This window comes from Arachis stenosperma, chromosome 8, assembly GCF_014773155.1.
Source record: "Arachis stenosperma cultivar V10309 chromosome 8, arast.V10309.gnm1.PFL2, whole genome shotgun sequence".
NCBI lineage: Eukaryota > Viridiplantae > Streptophyta > Magnoliopsida > Fabales > Fabaceae > Arachis > Arachis stenosperma.
Genome location: NC_080384.1, coordinates 47,684,434 through 47,704,982, shown reverse-complemented (window position 1 = coordinate 47,704,982; position 20,549 = coordinate 47,684,434). Strand labels below are relative to the sequence as shown.

The 20,549-nt window shown below is 30.3% G+C and overlaps 2 protein-coding genes across 6 annotated transcripts; one reads left to right on the top strand and one right to left on the bottom strand.

Annotated features, from left to right (window-relative positions):
* Window positions 1-4,796: 4,796 nt before the first annotated feature.
* Window positions 4,797-7,189, bottom strand: LOC130945170 (molybdate transporter 1-like). Its single transcript, XM_057873864.1, has 2 exons — window positions 6,130-7,189; window positions 4,797-5,801 (listed from the first exon to the last, which is right to left on the bottom strand). The coding sequence occupies exons 1-2, from the start codon at window positions 7,103-7,105 to the stop codon at window positions 5,257-5,259; spliced, it is 1,521 nt and encodes a 506-aa protein (XP_057729847.1). The 5' UTR covers window positions 7,106-7,189; the 3' UTR covers window positions 4,797-5,256.
* Window positions 7,190-13,792: 6,603 nt separating this feature from the next.
* On the top strand, window positions 13,793-19,873 carry LOC130946573 (uncharacterized). Of its 5 annotated transcripts, none has more exons than XM_057875359.1 (9): window positions 13,793-14,089; window positions 14,617-14,888; window positions 15,081-15,741; window positions 15,960-16,159; window positions 16,259-16,503; window positions 16,786-17,917; window positions 18,150-18,387; window positions 18,499-18,570; window positions 19,178-19,873. In XM_057875359.1, the coding sequence occupies exons 2-6, from the start codon at window positions 14,617-14,619 to the stop codon at window positions 17,478-17,480; spliced, it is 2,073 nt and encodes a 690-aa protein (XP_057731342.1). In that variant the 5' UTR covers window positions 13,793-14,089; the 3' UTR covers window positions 17,481-17,917; window positions 18,150-18,387; window positions 18,499-18,570; window positions 19,178-19,873. The 5 variants fall into 5 exon arrangements, with proteins under 5 accessions (XP_057731342.1, XP_057731341.1, XP_057731340.1 ...); XM_057875358.1 differs by having other exon boundaries at window positions 16,786-17,657; window positions 19,169-19,871; XM_057875357.1 differs by having other exon boundaries at window positions 19,169-19,870.
* Window positions 19,874-20,549: the final 676 nt, after the last annotated feature.

Below are 20,549 nucleotides of genomic sequence, written 5' to 3'. Positions count from 1 at the left end.
ATGATAAATGGTTGTGATATATAGTGGCATTATTTATTTATAACAATTTGACAATATTTTTGTATTTTTTATTCAATGGCAAAGTAAGAGTATTTTAATATTTTTGCGCATGGAAATTAAATATAATATCGTAATTACTTGGCAAAGATAATTATTGGATGTCAATGGCAAAGAATAACCCTTTTTTGCTTTCACCATTCTCTCACCAAATAATGGCCTCTACCTCTAGTAAGGTTAACTTGTGATGATGGTAAAGAATAAGAATAATAATAAGGATTAAAAGTTAAAACCTTATCATATGCTCTAATATTAGATATGGACTAAATGAAGATTAACCACATAACATGCTCATACCCATCTTTAAAAAAAAAATTCTATTTATCTCCCACTTAATTAGCTACCACATCTTAGAGTCTCTGTTTATCCCACTTTATTTGCAATGTTGGGAAGATAAATAATATAAAAATAATAATAAGATAGAACACAATATCAAAAAGGAAGGAGAAAAAGAAGAAGAAAACAGTTCCTATAAAGTTTGTGCAATATAATTGATCAACAAGAAACAAAATATTCAATTGATTTAGAGAAATGCTTGTAAGAGTATGACCTACCTACACTACCAACAAGTAAAACATGGATCGTTCTTCATGCTAGATTCATTTAATTTCTACTGCCCAGTGCTAGAATTTTTTTTTCCTTTTTATTTTTATTTTATTTTTTTTAAATTCAAGGGCCCTCACTCTTTCTCTTACCCAAGAGGCAAAAAGGGTTGAAAGGGGTTAAAAGCACTTGGAAAGTATTAAGCATAAAGTGAAAGCTATACCATCAAATTTCAAATGTGTTACTATTTTAAAGTTTTAGTGCTAGTTTGGATTGGTTTTTTCAGTAAAAAAAATATTTTTTAAAATAAAGTATTTTTATTTAATTTAAAACTATTTAGATACGTATTTTAAAAAAATACTTTTATTAGAAAATAAATTATTCATTTTAAAAAAAAACTAACAATACCTTACTTTAAAAAAAATAAAAATAAAAAACGTTTTTAATACTTAATTTTTTTTTTAAAAAGTCTATTTAAATATAAAATCATTTTTGTCTGTTAAAAAAAATATTTTTTTTTAAAAGGTGAAAAAAATAAATACTTTTTTCAAAAGTCAATCCAAACTGCCCTATTCTTTTAATTAGAAGTTTTAAATTTAAATTTCAAAAATAAAAAAAATTATTGCAAAATTTGTATCCTCAAACTTTTGTGTTGGATCAGATTAGTCAAATTATTAATAATAGAATCATTTAATTTCCATTAAAATTAAAAAAAAGGGTGCTACTAGCTATGTCCTATAGTCCTAACAAGGGCATATTCTCTTTACCACAATCTCCTAAACTACTTACCTATGTAACTTTAATTTTTAAGTCACCACTTACTTCCTAAGTTTGTTCCACTACACTACTATAGTGTCCTGAAATTGGGATTCTCATGAACATCCATGTCACCATGACACATCCATTTTATTTCTTTTAGAGGTAAGAATGGCCTAGAAGGGTGTAGATTTAATACTAAAGATTGAAATGCTAAGTTGCCCTTCAAAAATATATTTCATTTACCACAAAATCATTCAAATATTATATAAACTATGAATGATTTTGGATGATATATTGTCTACGATAAGAGAATACTCAAGGGTCACAAAAGATTATCAATAATAATAATAATAATAATAATAATAATAATCACATGGAAAATTTTAACAGCTATTATACTAGTGGTTACCACAATATTTGATTTTAACGGTGGTTATGCCAAATATTGCAGAATTGTTTAGTGGCATTTTGAAACCGTCACAAAATAATTAAAAACTTATCACTAAATTGTGTATTCTTTATAGTGATACTTTTAGTTTTACCGATTGCATCTGAATTCTATATATTTATCGATACAATTTAAATATCTTATGTTCTTTTTTCTTTTATTTTTTTTTATGTTTGCTTTGTCTTCTCTTTTTATTCTTTTTTTTTGCCTTTTTCTTCCTCTTGCTCTCCTTTTTTTCTCTTATCTCAATATATACGTTTTATTTTTTTTCTTTTCTTATTCATATTCTTTGCGTTATTTATACAAAATTTTTGTTCGGTGGTCGGGTTCCGGACAGGTCGGGTGTGCAAGTGAGGGGGCGAGGACGCCTTGGTCGGGGTCGCACTGGTTGCGGGTAAGTTGAGCAGACGAGCACTTGTCCTGGAGAGAAGATGAGGGGGGTGCCACCTGCAAAGACACTCCGACGCTCAAGTCAGCGATGTGCAGGCGGGCAGAATAACGAGGTGAAAGGATATGACGTACCTCGTGGGAAGAGCCAATCTTCCCTTTATATACATGTCAGTAGTGGGTCCCTTATGGGAACAGGCCCATATTCTCAAGGACGTTGTCCTGCAGCCGCGTGTGGGTCGTACAGGACGCGTGTCCGGGTCGGTTGGAGGGTGCGCGGCCGGGTCGGATAGAGCTTGGGTCGGGTCGACCCGTGCGGACCTTGGGCCAGGCCGTAACAATTTTGTATTGCTTTATATAATTATTATGAATTTTTCAAACAAACTTGTGTTAGTTTTAAGAATTTTTTTAATGTTATTTTCCTTATAATTTCTGTGTTGTTTTGTGTTAGCTTTAAGAAATTTCTTTATTGGGTTAATATTAAAAAGACAACTTTATGTGAATTTATTACAAAAATACTTGTTCATCTAATATTTTTTTAATACAGAATATTAAAATGATACTCTTCTCTTTTTTATTTATAAAATATATATTTTTTATCTCTTATAACTTTTAAAAAACCTTTTCTTTAATTCATTTTAAACTTTTTGTGTTGACTAACATTAACTTTACCCATTTTTAAAAAAAATTATAAAAATATCTTTTAGCAAAATTTTATTTTCTTTTGTGATTAAATTTTGTTTATCAAAATACATTTTAACAAAATATTTTTTTATTAATTAAATTGTATTTTTACTAAAATCTTTTTTAAAAAAAAATTAATGATTAAATTATTTTTTCATAAGATAACAAATTATTTTTTTAACGGTCAAATTATTTTTTCAAAAACACAAATGATAGTCACTCTTGCTTTTGAAGGTTGTCCTTGAAGGATCCATACTTCTTCTTTTTCAGATAGTTTTCTTTTCAGATTTTCTTAAAATTTTTTAAAAAATATTTTGGTATAAATAATACAATTTAATCAATAAAAAAAATAATTTGTTAAAAGGTATTTCGAAAATAAAATTTAATCTAAATTTTTTTTTTGTTAAAGGGTATTTTTATAAAAAAAATTTATTTTTTTAAAAATAGATAAATTAACGTTAGTTAACATAAAAAATTTAAAATAGATTAAAAATAAAGTTTTTTAAAAATCATAAGGGAGTGGAGTGTATATTTTATAAATAGAGGAGATAAGAGTGTTATTTTAACATATCTCAGAGAATTTTTTTTTTCAAAATTATAATATAATAATCTATTCTATTTATATAAGAACTTAAAATTAGAATTTTACTTATTATTGGTTTTATTAATGAGATCTAGGCAATGTTGTAGAAGTGTGATAGTCATAGACAATACAGGAATAATTTTATATGTTAAAATAGTTTGATCCTCAAATAATATGGATGGATTTTTATATTGTATTTTAAGTTTATGTTGTGTGTTAAATAATTATCTTTTAAGTTAGATTATATTGTGCTATATTTATTAAATTTTTGTTGTTTTTTAGAATTTTTTAAGAAATTATTTTTTTAGAATTTTATTAAGAAATTTTTTAGAGCGGCAACATTACTTTCTTGAAATATATATTTGGGTAGGTTTTTTTTTGTCACTATATATTTGGGTAGTTAATTAGTCTGCCAATATATAAAAAGATTTAGAGAAATAATTTTTTAACTATTTTCTTTTATACATTTTTTATTATATAAAAACAAATTTATTATCCTCTATTACTTGTTATCAATCAATTTTAATATTAAAAACTGAAGATATATAAAAATAATACATATATAATTAGTGAAAGATAAATATTAAAGGATCAATAAAATTTATTATTTTTTTGCCAGTAATTAACTATTAATTTAAATATATAAATTAAAATATATTATTATATTATTAGACTAAAGAAATTAGACTGATGACTAAAAATACAGATTGAAAACACCAACTTCTAATAGATAGTAGTGCTTTCACACAAGGAAAAACAGAGAAGAAGACACATAAAAAAAACCCTCCAATCAATGAATTGCTTATATGACATCAAGTATACTTATTGTACAATGCATACAGTTACTTGAAAGAAAATGCAGATTCTTGAGGATTAGCTATCTTAATGTATTGTCCTGCCTTATAAGCAATAAAATTCTTTTACATTCTCCTTTGTCCTTTCTATAGCATTGAGATCTCTGTAGCCATTAGTTTGTGGACTAGCTAACCCTTGTCAAACTCAAACTATCATTCATTCAAGCATCAATTCTTCCATAAATTCTATTCCAAAAGTAGAATTTGTTCTGATCTCATGATTCACTCAGAATGGGAAAATAGCATTTTCTTCTCTAATTTTTGCTACTTTAATGTCATGTATAAAAGCAATATTCCAACCACAGACATCATGAACAATACACCCAATTAAGTCAATATTTATTAAGGCTTTGTGAAATAATTAAACCCCATCAATTTTTTTAATAAAGCTTTTATTAGATAAACATTCTTTTTACTTTATCACCTTTCAATTTTGATGTGATTTATGTATCTCTAAAATCTCTTAATTTTGATGCGTAAATAACCCAAACTTTTTTTATTAAATAATATAGTAACAAACATTACATTGTACATATCACTTTAACATGGAATCATGTACTCAAGCCACAGTACGGAAACAAAAGCGAACAACAATTGAAGTTCATACAAATCACCTTTTACAGATACATCGTACAAATACCAAACTAAAAAAACATAAAGAAAAAACTATAAATAAGTAATTACACTTATAATTAGTAATAAATACTATTTTCGAAAAGATAAAGTATTTTTTAACAATTTAAAAATTTTTAAACGGTATCCAACTATAACACTAAAGCGGTTCCTGAAATATCAGTAGGACACCGTTTAGACCAATCATTTAAATAGTTGGGATTAATTTAAAATTTTTGAATCGTAAAGAGACGTTTTGTCCTTTGAACATATGGTTAATTAATTAAGCACTAGATCATAATCTGTGGCTTAATTAGTTAAATTAATGTTCAAAGGCGAGGGCTTCCACGCAACCAAAAACTAGAAAGTGGTTTACCCTTTGTCCAATCTCTAAGCCTAAGAATAAGAAAAACAAGAATTCCAGAAAGGAATCCAAGAGCAGCACTTGATCCAACAAGTGAAACAGCGGTGCAAATAAGCATCACAAAGGAATCTTGTTTGTTCTTCATATCCCTTGAAGCCATAGCAAGTTCAATCCCTGCAAATAAAAGCAAAACTCCCAAGATTCCCACTGGGAATTGATTGAATATATGGGCCAATGAACTTCCCAAAACAAAACCCAAAACCAATTTTGCTGCTCCAAGAATCGCCACACACCCTCCACTCCTCCCTCCAAATTTGTATTGCCCTGCTAAGCCACCAGCACCGTGGCAACATGGCATGGCACCAAACCACCCTCCGGCTAGGTTCATGAGCCCCACCGTTACCGACAGCGACGTCGCCGAGAAGTCTTTTCCCGGGAACAAGTCCGAAGTCAGCTTGCAAACCGCGATCACTGAGTTTAGAATTGACAAGGGAAGCTGAGGAATCGTACCTGTAAATTATTGCACAAAGTACGGATTTTTGAGAAATTTAAGATAGTACTATTAGATTAAAATAACGGTGAATGCCTATAATGTGATGTCAATTTGGTTAAAAATTAATATTTAATTTAAAAAATATAAAAATAATAAATAATTTTTAAAAAATCAAACCTTACAAAAAGTGAGTTAGACAAAGTTTAGGCAACTATTCATATACACGATGGAATTGTGCCACAGCTCGATAGATTAAGACTAATTTGTGATCGATCAGAGCTGATTTTAGTGTATAAATAACATTTTTGTTGATGCAAATTAAACATGAATATAAATTAGTTGTACCTTTTACGAAACCTTCCTTCCAAACATGCTTAGTGAACTTGACAACTTCAATTGAAGAAGGTCCTAACTTAATCTCACGAACAACTTGGGGTCTTCTCACAAAGGCTAAAATCACACCCAAAACAAACACAATAAACGCAGAAGGCAAAGAAAACACAACGTTCTTCACTCTTCTCCCAATTCTACTCGTTCTTCCTTCGTCACTATCATCACCAACAACAACAATTACGCTAGCATTGCTATCAAAATTACTATTACTATTACGTTCACTTTCAACATCACCACCACCAACGCCGCCACCGCAACTACGATCTTTGTCACCGGCGCCGTTGACAACAACAATGAAACAAACACAAGCAATGGCCAAAACCAATCCATCAAAACCAAGCCAGTTTCTTTCCTCTAAAGATTTCGACTTTGGCAAATCTTGGACTTTCCTCACGTATTTGACAGCTGTCAAAGCGAAGGAAAGTCCTTGTGCCAGCTGGATACCCCTCACGACGCTGAGCGGAATGAGGGTGTATGCCAGCTGCATGAGGCCGGTCAGGCCTAGTACAAGCAACACGGCTCCGGTTAGGATCCCGGAAGCCATGATCTCCGGGACGGAGAAGGTGGGATCCGCGAGGGCAACGGCGGCAATGGACTTCATGGGCTGGACGGGCATAGGGACACCGTAGATTGCACCGGTGACGATGTTGTAGATTCCGGTGAAGATGAGGGTGGTGCCGAGGTTAAGGTTTCGAGACAAGGTGAGGGCGAGGACGATGGGGATGTAGGTGCCAAGGTCGCCCATGGCGCCGTTAAGCTCAGCCCATTTAGAACGTAGGACAAGGTTAGTTTTGACTTTTTGCATGGCGATGAAAGCTGGCCCTGAAGATGAAGGGTTGTTTGTGTTTGAGATTGGGGTTGCATTTGCGATCTGGGGTGCTTCAGGGTCTATAGTTGAGATTGGATTAGGAGGGATTGGTAATGCCATGGAAGAAGAAGAAGAAGAAATTATTTTGGGAATAAGGGAATTATGAGAATCTGGTGGGAGTGATAGTAGTTAGTTGAAGAAGTAGTAGGGTTTGTAACTTGTAAGTGTAGAATGGGAAATGGTAATCTTTTCTTTATATAGATTCTCTAAGTCAATATTGAGTAGGACGTGTTTTTTTTTTTTTTAATAACTACAAAAGGAATTTTGGAATTTCGTGAATTCCGTTAAATTTTGTTGGGTTAGATTCTACAAATTAGGGAAGAAAAGAATGTCACTAAAAATTTTAATCTTTCATAAAATAATTCAAAAACTAGAAAGAACAAAAATACGCTTACAAAATAAAAAAAAATGACAAAACTATTTACTTCATATCGAGACGTTTTTTTCATGTTTTTAAGTTTTTTATTATATTTTTTGTTATTTAATCTTTTAAGTTATTTTTGTTCGAAACTCAATCATTAAAAATATTTGATAGTTTAGTCATTCTTTTTATAGCATCAAAATTTAGATAGATTTAGTCATTTAAGGTAGGTTTAATTTGATAAAAGTTTATTAGAGGGGTGCTTATATTTTTTAAAAATATAAATATTTAAACACCTTAATTTTGTAAATAAGAAAATTATATATTTATATTTTTAGTTTGTATATTTTTAAATAAAAAGTCTGATATGAGTATATAATCTTATATATATTATTAATGAGGTAACACCAAAAGAATAAATTTCTACATACATACAAGTTAATTAATCAAATAAGTTTAACAAGTCATTTATACTCACGCGCATATGTTTTTTTTGTGATCTTGCTGCACACATTTTTTTTTGTTATTTTTCTCTTTCGTTATCATCGTCACTAACTCCTCCTCCTCATCATCATCATCATTATCATCGAAATTTATTCTCCTCTTTTCTTTTTCTTTTTCTCCTCATCTTCATCATCATCGTTATAGTTATCGTCATTTTCTTCTTACACGTATTGTCGTTATCGTTATCGTCGTTATTATTATCCACAACTAGAAAATAGATTAATACAGACAGATTTAGTCTTTATTACAGACGAATTTTTAGTTACCGACGGATTTTGTCCCTCAATAAAAATTCCGTCGGAAATTATTTACCGACGGATTTTTTTCGTCAGAAAATTACCAACAGATTTTTACCAGTTATCGACGGATTTTCTCTCTGTAAATTCTTCATCAATTTCCTGAAGTCGACGAACTTTCCGACGGATTTTCCATCTGTAATTATAGACGAATTTTTTGACAGATTTTCTGTCTGTAATTACAGACGAATTTTTCGACAGATTTTTTTACAGACGAATTTACAGACAGATTTTCAGACAGATTTTTCCTTTATAATTTGAACCTTGGAAAATCATCTCCCACTTTGATTACAGACAGAAAATTCGTCTGTAAATTTGTCAGTAAGGTAAAATAGATTTTTTTCCTAATTACAAAATAAACTTGTTTTCATACAAAATAAATATAAATTTAATACAAATTTTTATCTAATTTGTATTAAATATTTATAATATTTCAAAAAATAAACAAATTCATCGTATTATCAAACTAAAAGAAAAGTACTATAAACAAGCAAGTCAATATAATTCAAAACATAAACAAAGTGTATTGATCATCGACTATAATTCCTAGTATATTGTTCAACCGTGCTCAAACTATCAGCTATAGTCTTCAGTGTCATTTTCATCCTCATCATCATCATAGTCCTCATCCGAAGACATTGAGGGTGGCGACGGTGGCGGTGGTAGTGGAACTGCACTAGAACTACTTGACGCTCTAACCTTCTCATAATAGCTAACATAAGCCTCATTCCATCTCTTCTGTTTCAGCTTTTCCTTCTTGGCCTTTCCAATTGCCCGTTCCAACTTTTCTAACTTCTTTTTAGTCTTTTCCAAAGGAGTCAAGCGTGTATCTAACAACTTACTAATACGTTCATCTGTTTGTTGAGTAACACGCTGAAAAAGCTCTTCATTGAGATTATGAATCTATTCTCGCAAATCGGGAATAAAATTTTGATTTCTAGGTGCTCTTCCAGATACAGAATTGGCAGAAGTGGTTCCAGACTTGATAGAGCTAAAAAAGAATGACCATTTTTCGTAAACTCGATTCTTCTTTTGCCCACCACACACACTTCCTCCCAAATCAAGTCTTCATCAATTGGTGATAGTTCTATTTCCTATGCTTGAGCCTCGGCATGTTGAGCCTGAACTTTTGCCAACTTTTTTATAAACTTCTCTTGTTAGACAATAATTATATCAATTATATAAATCAAGTTTCAAACAATATAGTACATAATATATAATATACTTTTAATAACTATATATTCAATAGGTGAAGTTAATTAGCTCTAATGTCTTGCATCTCCACAATACTTTCTAATACTCTGCCTAATTTTTATTCGGTCATTTTGTTTTTAAATAACAAATCTAAATATTTGAAACTACCATCTATCAAAAATGAATAATCTAAGGGACATATATCTTATTTTATTTGTATACATTTAATTATTTATGTACATTTATAAGGCCATAATGGGATTAATGGCCTTGATATAATGATAAACCATATTACATGGAAGTATAGTGCTTGTTCCTCCAGTTTTCATACTCTAGACAAATTATTATAACCATCTTCATAAGTACATGATTGTGCATTATGTCCAATATTGAGACTTCAAATATAATTCTTGATGACCAAAATCACAAAGATGAACGTAGGGTGCAATAAATTTCAACCAACCCCAAATGCAATGTTAATGTCCTAGCACTAGTTTTTTACCGTCCACCATATTCAACTAATACAACAAATGAATGCAGTACATTTCAATTAATGCAACAAGTAATACAGTACATTCTAAAATCAGTGATGGCAGAAAGTTCTAGCAATGACACTTTCCCTCATGACTGCAGCGAAAAAAGATAGAAAATAATTTTGTAAATGTTTAAATGTAAAGTAATTGGGCTATCTTGTAAGTAAAGTAGCAGATCATCAATGACAAAAAAAAAAAAATTAAATATCAGAATATGTGAGGCATTGCAATTTTAGCTTCAAACAACAAAATTGTAAATATTTTAACTTAAATATATACATACATATGTGTATATAAATATTTAAGTGGCAGCATATACATTAATTTAATATTTATGTTATATTTCACATAAGTGTCTTGAGAGCGCTTGTCCACCCATCTAGACTTGTCACTTTTAAGTGTGTGGGTTTCTTTGAAGACCTCCTCGTGGGTTGGTGTACGGCCCAACTGCTTCTTCTGTTTTACATAAAACACAAAATAAGAAAAATTTTACATAAATATATGTCTATTAAATAAGATCTTAAAAGTTTTAAAAATATCTCTAAATTTTATTTTGTTTCAATTTTGTTCCAAAAGTTTTCGATTTGCATTAAATATACCTTCGACGACTAAATTTTCAAAAAATTTAAGACCAAACTAACAATAATGCATGCAAATTATGCTTGATTTACTTGTATTGAGGATTGTTTTTATGAAATTATTGTTGAATTTGTCTTAAATTTTTTAAAAAATTAGCCGTCAGAGGTATATTTGATCCAAATCGAAAACTTCTAGAATAAAATTAAAACAAAATAAAATTTAGGGATATTTTTGAAGCTTTTGTTAAATTTCAGAAACAAAAAATATACTTTATTTTTAAAATAATTATCTTAAAATAATTATGTTAAAGTACTTGAAATACCTAAACCAGTATGGACTGATCCTAAAAGGCAATGTTGAAAAATTGACGTCACCAACTAACCCTACCACTCACGATTGTCTAATATAATGTTGAGGATCAGCATTACATGTAAAAATATAGGAAGGTTATCAGGTGTACCGGGAATATCGGTGTTCCAGTTGTTTTAACCGTCGATCTAAATTATAAAAAATATATATAATATATATTAATTAAAATCAACGGTTAAAACAACTAGAACACCGATGTTCCTAGGTACATCTGATAACTTTCCAAAAATATAATGTCACCCTCCTCATTTTTCTGCACACAAATTAAATACCATTAATGTCCCATCAAAGCACCTTAGTTTCTTTGTCACCATTAATGTGCTATTGTCCGAATAATGCTCTACATCCAATATTAACTTGAATATATTCTCATCTTCCTCGTTGCCCCCACCATATAAAATACTACTTAAGCTTCACAATGATATATAATGGTAATGTTTTCTTTTATTTTATTAAAAAAAAAATCTTTCTAAAGCAGAGTGTATAACTGTATATAGACATATTGTTACTACATGGATAATGGACTTGAATGTTGAGAGATGTGGCTTGAGTTGTGAAGTATAGTATTTATATTGGAATATACTTAAGATAGAAAAGAATGAACTAACTAAAAGAGAAAAATACAAATAGAGTTAGAGAAGAGAATCTAAAGACATTCAATAATTTCAGAACGAGTATTACAATTCAAATTTCTTATATTTATACCATTAATTTTTATCTTCTTGGTAAAACTATTATCTACTATAGTGTCAGTCTTAAGCATAATATTAGTAAGATACTATATAGATTGAAGTTGTATAGAAAAAATATAAATTTCTTTTACAGTTATTTTTTATTATTTTATTAATATTCAAAATGTAGATTCTAATTTTTTTAATTTCTCTTTCATTCCATAAAAAAAAATCTGTAAATTTATATCTTTATCATACAATTTACTTATTAGTAATTGGAATATCTTAAACTACTCAGGTTCATACACGTTACAGTTTGTAGCAAAACCTTAATGATAACTGACGTATCTATACGAATTTTCATACTACTTAATTTTAATGTATTGAGAGTGTAACATATTTTATACAATCATATAATTACATATATTTTTTGAATGATCATTCATGCAAACAATATAAAAAGTAGTTATTTTATTAAAGTAATATTATGTAATTAATTAAATGTATAATACTATTTTATACTAATATTATATTAAAATTAAATTTATTTTTATACTTAAGTTTTAGACTTTTAGTTTGGATATCAAAGACCTCATACATATATAGTACGTGATAAGTTCTTAGCATACCCAAAATTTGTTGACAATAATAGAGAAAAAATATATATAAATAAATAATTTTTAATTAGTCAATTTTAAACAATTATAATTAAGAAGAATGAATTTTATATTTTTTAAAAATAAAATTTAAATAATTATTAATTAACAACAATTAATTAATATAAAATAAAATTTAAAAATACTTATTGATTTATTATTAATTAAATTGTTGTTAGTTAATTAACAAATTAAAAAAATTTTTACGTATAATTATTTTTATATAAAAATAATAATTAAAAATTTTTAGATAATAGGCAAATAGGCAAATCTTATCATATAATAACAATATGCAATGCTAATTATCCATGTTATTTTGGAGGATCTATCTCTCAATTTTTTTTAATTCTTTAATAAAGTATAATTTTTTATTTTATATTCTTTAAATGAAACAAAAAAAATATATATAAGAAAAGATATTAAATAATAAAAAATTATATTTTACTAAATAACTGAAAAAAAAAATCCACTCTCATCATTTTGTCCTATTAGCACGTTATTAATGAAAAATACCAAAAAATTTTAAGAATGTCACTTTAGTAAATTGAGAGACGATTTTAGTCTATAAAACCAATCTTAATTCTCATAACTTGTTTAAAAATTATTTAATGAGAAAATTTTAGGGTCAATATTTTTATTAAAATTTAGTTAGTATTTAATCATAAAAAATATGTATAATTTTACACTATTAGATATAATTTTATACTATTAAAAATATTAATAATAACTAATTAATAACTATAAATCATAAAATATGCTGGCTTCCTAACATTACTATTATTTAATATAAAAAAATTCTATTCTTTTAAAAAAATTTATTTTTATTTAAAATTTAATTTTATGATTTGAAATCATTTTAATATATTAATAGAATGTAATTTAATTCTTTAATTTAAAATAATTTTTATATAAATTAAATTTTTTTTACTATTTTATCTTTAACAAAATTATTTTATTAATTATAAATAAAGATATTTTTGACATTTGTGATATTAAATTTGAGGAGTATAAGAATTGATTTGAAAATTAGATCTATTTTAGTCTGATTTACAAATAAAAAAATTAAAATTAAAATTCTCAAAGAAATAAATTGTTTTAAAGCAAGAAAAAAATCAGTTTTGAATAAATTTTAATTCCAAACCTTCTAAATAAACTCTCAGGAACACTTTTAAGACTTCGATCGAATTTACCACCGAATCACATTGCTGGAACAATTTCCTTCTGTTTTTTGGTATTATGGAACAATTTCTTTCTGTATTCAATAAACCGTTTCCTTTTTTTTTTTCCAGGAATAATAAACTATTTCTTTTGATACCCAGTCAGCCACCAAACAAATTTATTTTTTCTTGGGTCAAACAGTGATTTAATTTTGGCGAAATAAGACATACATATACTGCAGATATAACAAAATATGAATTTAGAAACCCAAGCTCTGTATTTGGCCACATAAATGGGTACAAAGCCCATCCCAAAATTAAAGCGGTACTTTTTGTTTTTTAGCATTTAGTTTTTGGTTTATTATCCACGAAGATATTCCGAATAAACAAAACAAAAGATAAAAAAACAAAAAACAAAAAACAAAAAAATATTCATCTGATTATCTCTCTCTCTCTCTCCCTCTCTGCGATGACTGTTAGTGTTACCAATGACGAATTTCTCAGTGTAGACGAATAATGAATTGAGTTTACATTTTTCATTCTCTAACGTTTACAACTTTGCATTTACACTGGTTAATTGGCTAATAACCACTATCACACTTCCAATTTACTCAGTGCTTCATGCTTAATTTCTATTCTATTCTGATACCTAAAATTTCTAAGCGCCAAACTCGAATTGCTATATAAGCTTGTCGGAGGAATAGCTCCAATATCTTGAGATAAGGTTAGTTTCATATCATGTTCAAAGGTTTTGGAGAGATATCTGAAGACAAATTAAAAAAAAAATTCTTTCGTTTTTATGATTATTGTGCTTTTGACTCTTGATAATTTATTTGAAAATGCTAAATCTTTCTAGGTGGTGTGCCTGATATTCCTTCTGATTCAGAATTTGACTGCAATTTGAAGTTAGAACTCATGCCATTGTGATTAGGATTTTAGATTAGGAGGATTTTTAGGAAAATTTGACAATACTCTAAAATTTATCTATGTTGGAATATATGGGAGAGATGTCCCTATAATCTTTTGAAGAAAGTATATGCTGAAAGAACTGAGATATGAATGGTAGTAGTTAGTTTCTAGCATACACTTTCTCATGCCTTGTTCGGAAGGCAAAGAGGTTGCATTTGCATCTTTTCTTTTCTTTGGTGAGAGCTGAGATGAAAATTCATACTGATCATAGCTTCTTTCAGAAGTCCATACAATGCACATATAGTTTTTAATATAGCTGACACTTTCTGTTTGGAATTGTAGATGCCGAGAATGGAAGACATTCTAAACCTTCCAGTTCAAGATCCCCCATGTGCTGAGTTCTCTGCTGCTCACATAAATTGGGTGAAATTAGAGGGTGGTCGCCAAGGGGGTGATGATATTGCTCTGATTCCTTTTGTTAGAGTGGATGGTTTTGTGAAAGGGGAGTCTTCAAATCCAGAATGTCCTGCTAGCTTCCGTGTAGAATCAAGGAGGAAGAGACCTGAGGGGAGCGTCACTAAACCAAGGGTTGACGGCTATCTTGAATATACCTTGTATGTTATCTTTTAATTGATTTTTATACTGTTATACACTTATATAAAGTTATATGGTTTGCAGTTCACATTAAGAGAGAAAAAATATGTGTATCAAAGTGATATATATTGTTATTCTCAAGTTATAAAAAATTGTCTTTAAGTATGAAAAGATTCCTTTAATTAACAATACAAAATCATATATTGATTCAGGTACTGGTGTTCTTATGGTCCTGAGGACTATCGAGAAGGTGACTCGTGCATAGGAGATAGCAAAAGTACCAAGCCTGCTTCAGGGAAGGGAAGCAGACCAGGGAGGCGTCATATGATGAGAGGTTGCCTTTGCCATTTCACTGTTAAAAGATTATATACACGCCCTCTTCTTGCTCTAATAATATACAACCAAAGAAGGCATGTAGACAAAACAGGGGCACCGTGTCATGGAATACTTGATAGGGATGCAATAGGAACAAGAGCTATGTATGCTCCACGCATTTCCGATGAGTTACGCCAGAAAGTGATGTCTATGCTTTATGTTGGGATATCTCTTGATAACATAATACAGCACCATGTAGAGGTGATGCAGAAGCAAGGTGGACCCCAAAACCGTGATGATTTTCTCACTCGAAATGATGTGCGCAACATGGAACGGAGTATCCGTAATTCTTCACATGAATTGCAGGAAAACGATGAATGCAGTGTAAAGATATGGGTCCAACGCCATCCGAAGCATGTTTTCTATTACCAAGATAACTCAGGTTCACAATCATTTGTTTTGGGCATACAGACAGATTGGCAGCTGCAACAGATGATTCGTTATGGAAATAAGAGTTTCATTTCTTTTCATTCAACATTTGGCTTGAAGAAGCTTAAGGTATTGCATGTTGTTTTTGTATGTACCTTTTCAAGAAGGAAGCTAGTTGTTTACAATCTGTTGTTTAATTATATGTTTAGCTTAATTACCCCTAATTTCGGTCGAGAATAAAATTCATGCTTACAAGAAACAGATGTAGTGAGTTTAGAAACTTGAAATTTAATTATTTCATGCTGCAGGATTGTATAATGTCTTATTTCCTTTCTCGTCCCTGACAGTATCCAGTGTGTTCGTTACTTGTTTTTGGTTCATCTCAAAATGCAATTCCCGTTGCTTGGATAATCACCTCATCCTTTGTCAGAAAAGACATACATAAATGGATTGCATTGCTATCTGAAAAGATAAGAGCCAAGGATCCTAGATGGAGGCCTAGTGCTGTTATACTGGATGATCCATCTTTTGACTATAATAGCATAAGGTAAAAACATTATTGCATTTCTTTTAATTTCATTTGGAAATCTTGTTTTGGTGCAATAACCACTTAATATCAAATGTTATGAGATCTTGCTTGTTGTAGAGAGGCATTCCAGTGTCGCATCTTGTTATGTGCCTGGCATGTTCGCCGTTCTTGGATCAAAAAGCTTTTTAAGACATGTTGCAACTTTGAGGTGCAAAGGGAGATGTTACGGCACCTTGGATGGATTCTTTACTGTACAAGATGTGGACCAAATGCTATGGATGCACTTGAAGAGTTTATGCAAATTTTTGTTGATCAATGTTCTTTCATGGAGTATTTCAAGAGCAAGTGGCTACCAAGTATAGGTAATTTGCAAGTGATGGATGGTTTCTTTCGTATTCATTGAGGAAATATCAACACTTGCATTGTAGCCTGCATCGTAATCATTCCCAATCTGGCCTTTACGTGGTCCAGATTTTGATCAAATTCATTCATTTCAGTTCCGTTTTTGCTGAGCAACATTCACAACCATATCTTCAATTGGCTAACTTTTGTCATTATAACTACCAGAGTATCCATTCATTCGAACATCTTTAAAATGAATAGCACTTCTTGATATAATAGTATTTCCGTGCTTTCTCATGCAGATATGTGGATTAATGGCATAAAGTCACTACCGTTGACAATGCCTGAGTCACTTGCTGCAATAGAATCATATCACATAAAATTAAAATCCACACTTTTGAAAGAGAATAATGCTAATTTCTGGCCAAGACTTGACTGGTTAATCCACACTTTAACTACTGGATTTCTCTCCTTGTATTGGCTAGACCAATACAGTTTAGATACTGGCTATTTTGCGAATCTACAAGACAAATCTTTATCTGCCAATGCTTGGTATCACGCTCTCAATATTCCAGATGTTGATGTGATACTGGATGAGCAAAATCTCCGTCATGCAAAAGTTCTTTCTCAGACTGACAGAAACTTGGTGTATACAGTTTGGAATCCTGGCTCAGAATTTTCACTTTGTGATTGTTCTTGGTCTAGGCTGGGAAACCTTTGTAAACATGTAATCAAGGTGGCAACTTTCTGTAGAAGTCGGCAGGTTACAAGGCCGTTGTTGTCTGCTCAAGTTTATAAACAGGCTTTGCTCACCCTTCTCCATAATCCACCAGATGATCCTTTAGTCCTTGATCATACCGTTCTACATGTGGCTCGTTTGCAACAAGACATTAAAGCCTTGGAAGAATTGTCAAATAGTGGATTGCTCCAGCCTTTAGCCTCCGATTTAAGTTCTCAAATGGCCGTAAATCCTCTCCTTTTTCAGCATCTACATTGATTGCCGGTGTTTTTGAATGGAATGATAACTGGATTTACTCCAGCCAAAGCTGTTGATTTAATTTATCAAATGGCTACAAGTCCTCCCACTTTGCAGTAGCTGCACTGATTGGCATGTTTTGAAAGAAGATTGATTGTGTTTGGGTTAAAGCTCATTCTCATGCTTCTTTAATCAAGGGTAATACTATGGTGAGGAGTGAAGTTTTGATGAAGAGTGAAGATAACTTTTTTTAATAAAGAAAAAGACCACACAAAAAAATTATCATGCGCAATGCACATGTTCTTTATAAATTTAGTAAAAATCTTTACCCTTCATCCAATTCTACTCTTCACCAAAGAAATTCTCTTTAATCAATCTTACTTCATGATCCTTGAGCAGTCATTTGCTAGAGCAGAAAAGGAATATATATTCCCTGCTGAGGTTCAACAACTGCAGAAGTAATTTTCTTGAAGTGCAACTTCTACTGTTATACTTATATGCTGATTTTGTTTCTTTTATTTTACCCAATTTTGTTCTATGGAGGGGGTTAGGTGGGCTGTTATTATTATTTGAAAAGAGAGAAGAGGGGAGGGGGGGGGGGGGGGTCTTGAAGATTAAATTCATTTCAGAAGCTATCTCTGCATGAACTATTTCAAGAAACCTGAAACGTTCATGACTTTTCAAATACAGGGTATGTGGAGATAACCTATGGTTAAGGTTGTGTTTGTGAGTTGTGATTTTGGAGGAAAACAAGGGGTTTCAAGAGTAACTAGGAGTCCTTTTCACTCGTCAAACCCTTCATTTCCTTCCCATCGCACACACGAACACATCCTTAAGCGAAAGAACTCTAGGTTGCCAAGATAAATGAGAGGGGAAGGAACAAAAGGGTCCGGAGGCACGAAATGCATTGAGACTTTCATTTTCTTTGGTAAGATCAACCCTCCATGCAATTAATTTGCTTTATATTCATCTCAAAGCTTTGTTAGTTTGCTTTATATTCACAGTATTTACAATTATTTGGTGAATCTTTCCTTCCCAGTGTTCCCTTGGGCTCTGGCGGTAGTGATTGGGATTTTGATCCATTATTTTCTATATCACCATATTGCATCAGGTAACAAGATTTTCTGTTGTTTACTCTTTTCTTTTCGTTTCTTCTTCTCAAATTCATAGCTGATTACATGGCTTCCTAGATAATCTTTCATTACATGCTTTCTTTTTTTTACTACAATTTTTGTTGGACAGCTTGAATTTTTGCATGAAAATCTACTAGGTTTTCTTGTCTATTATTCTAGCGTGCATGGGGCGAATGCACTAAGCTGATGCGAACTAACTGTTGTGGCATTTTCATTTGAATCCCCCTGCAAACTATTTCTGGTTTTATCACATGTTTATATATACTAACGCCTTTACAGGTACAAAAGTTATCCAAAACAATAATTGTTCTTAGAATATATAAAAAGGAACTTTAGAGCAACAATTATCAGATTAGGCTACCTACATTACATCCTTTGAATGTGACCCTTCTCCAGATCCTACTTTAAGCCGTGAACCAAGATGCTTGTACGCATGGCTTATGGCTTCCTTTCATAATATATATATAGTTTTTTTTTTTTTTTTGTCTATATATGTATAGATAGTTGAATGTTTCACAAATGATTTTCCTATTCTCACGAAATGACCAAAATACTTACCACATTGATTAATTTTAGGAAATTTAGGTGGGGAATGTTTGGCATGGGGAGTGGTCTTCCAGAAACAAGAAATAGCATGGAAAATAATATCAACAATGTCAAGACTCAGTGATCACTGGCCAGGATACTAGTAAAATAATATGTTAAGAGCACTGCTCCATTTTTTCATTGGTCACTACTTTGATCTAACCTTTTCAACAATAAGGACATTCATACAACCATATCATGTAATTGATAGCATTGTTAACCCTTAGGAATTGTCACATAATTGGGTAAGATATTTTGTATATCATTAGTAAATTAGATTTTGCTGCTTTGAGTGTAGCCATATTGTTAGATAAGATAATAGTTAGTTCATTGTTTGACAGGGAAAAATAAAAAGTGAACTAAGCAGGAAATTAATTTCTACTACGTAGTATTAGATTATTTAGTGCGTTATGGTTCATTCAATAACATATTCAAAGAATCTTAATATACAATGATTAACATTTTATTTTTTTATTATTATTATCTAGGATTATGGAAATTTAGACATGCAAAACATCATTGAGAACACGATAAACAAAAGCTTTTTATGCCAACGAAACACCGTTCAAATGACATAATTTCTCCATCCTCATTTAGAGGTCTCGGATCCGAGTCTCACTCTTAAATTTAAAAAACAAAAAAACAAAAGCTTTCTATGTGGCCCGAAACTCTCTCTTCTTGCCACATAAAAAATATTTTCAAAAGTTTGCCTTAGCAAAGTAACTATGTTGATTAGTATATTAACATCGATTGAAATTATGTTTAGATTCGTTTCCGTTAATTTATTCATTCACGAAATCAGATAATTATTCAGTGTATTTTTCTTATATATATATTCAAACATAAATCATAATTAATTTGACTAACAAGACGCAAATTGGATTCCAAGCAACAATCAACAAGTTGATAGAAACGAATTTGAGTGACTTAAAAGAAGAAAGAAAAGGAAGAATGCGGGTTCTTTTTTTAGGAGTCCTTCCATTAAAATTCTTTTAAATTTTACAGTGATCTAGAGTTCATTGTTCAAAAGTGTGGAAAAAATTAAAAGAGAAAATCAAAACATGAGTTTGAGATAAAAACTAATTCAAATATATCAATCTTTTTTATATATTGGAATAAGAATTAATTAGACTGATAAAAATATTTAACTACTTTTGTGAGTAAACTTAAATCCAAAACCCCAAATAATTCTGTTTAGTTAAATAAAAATATACTTTTCTTTAAAAAAAAATTAACACGATGTTAGGGTCCAAATTGGCATAATCTAAATCGATTTTCGTAAGTAGCAAGCATATGGGCTGATTAAGTCCTTATGTCCGATATATGGTAAATTACATTGAATGCTGCAAGTTAATTATTTATTTAGGTTTAG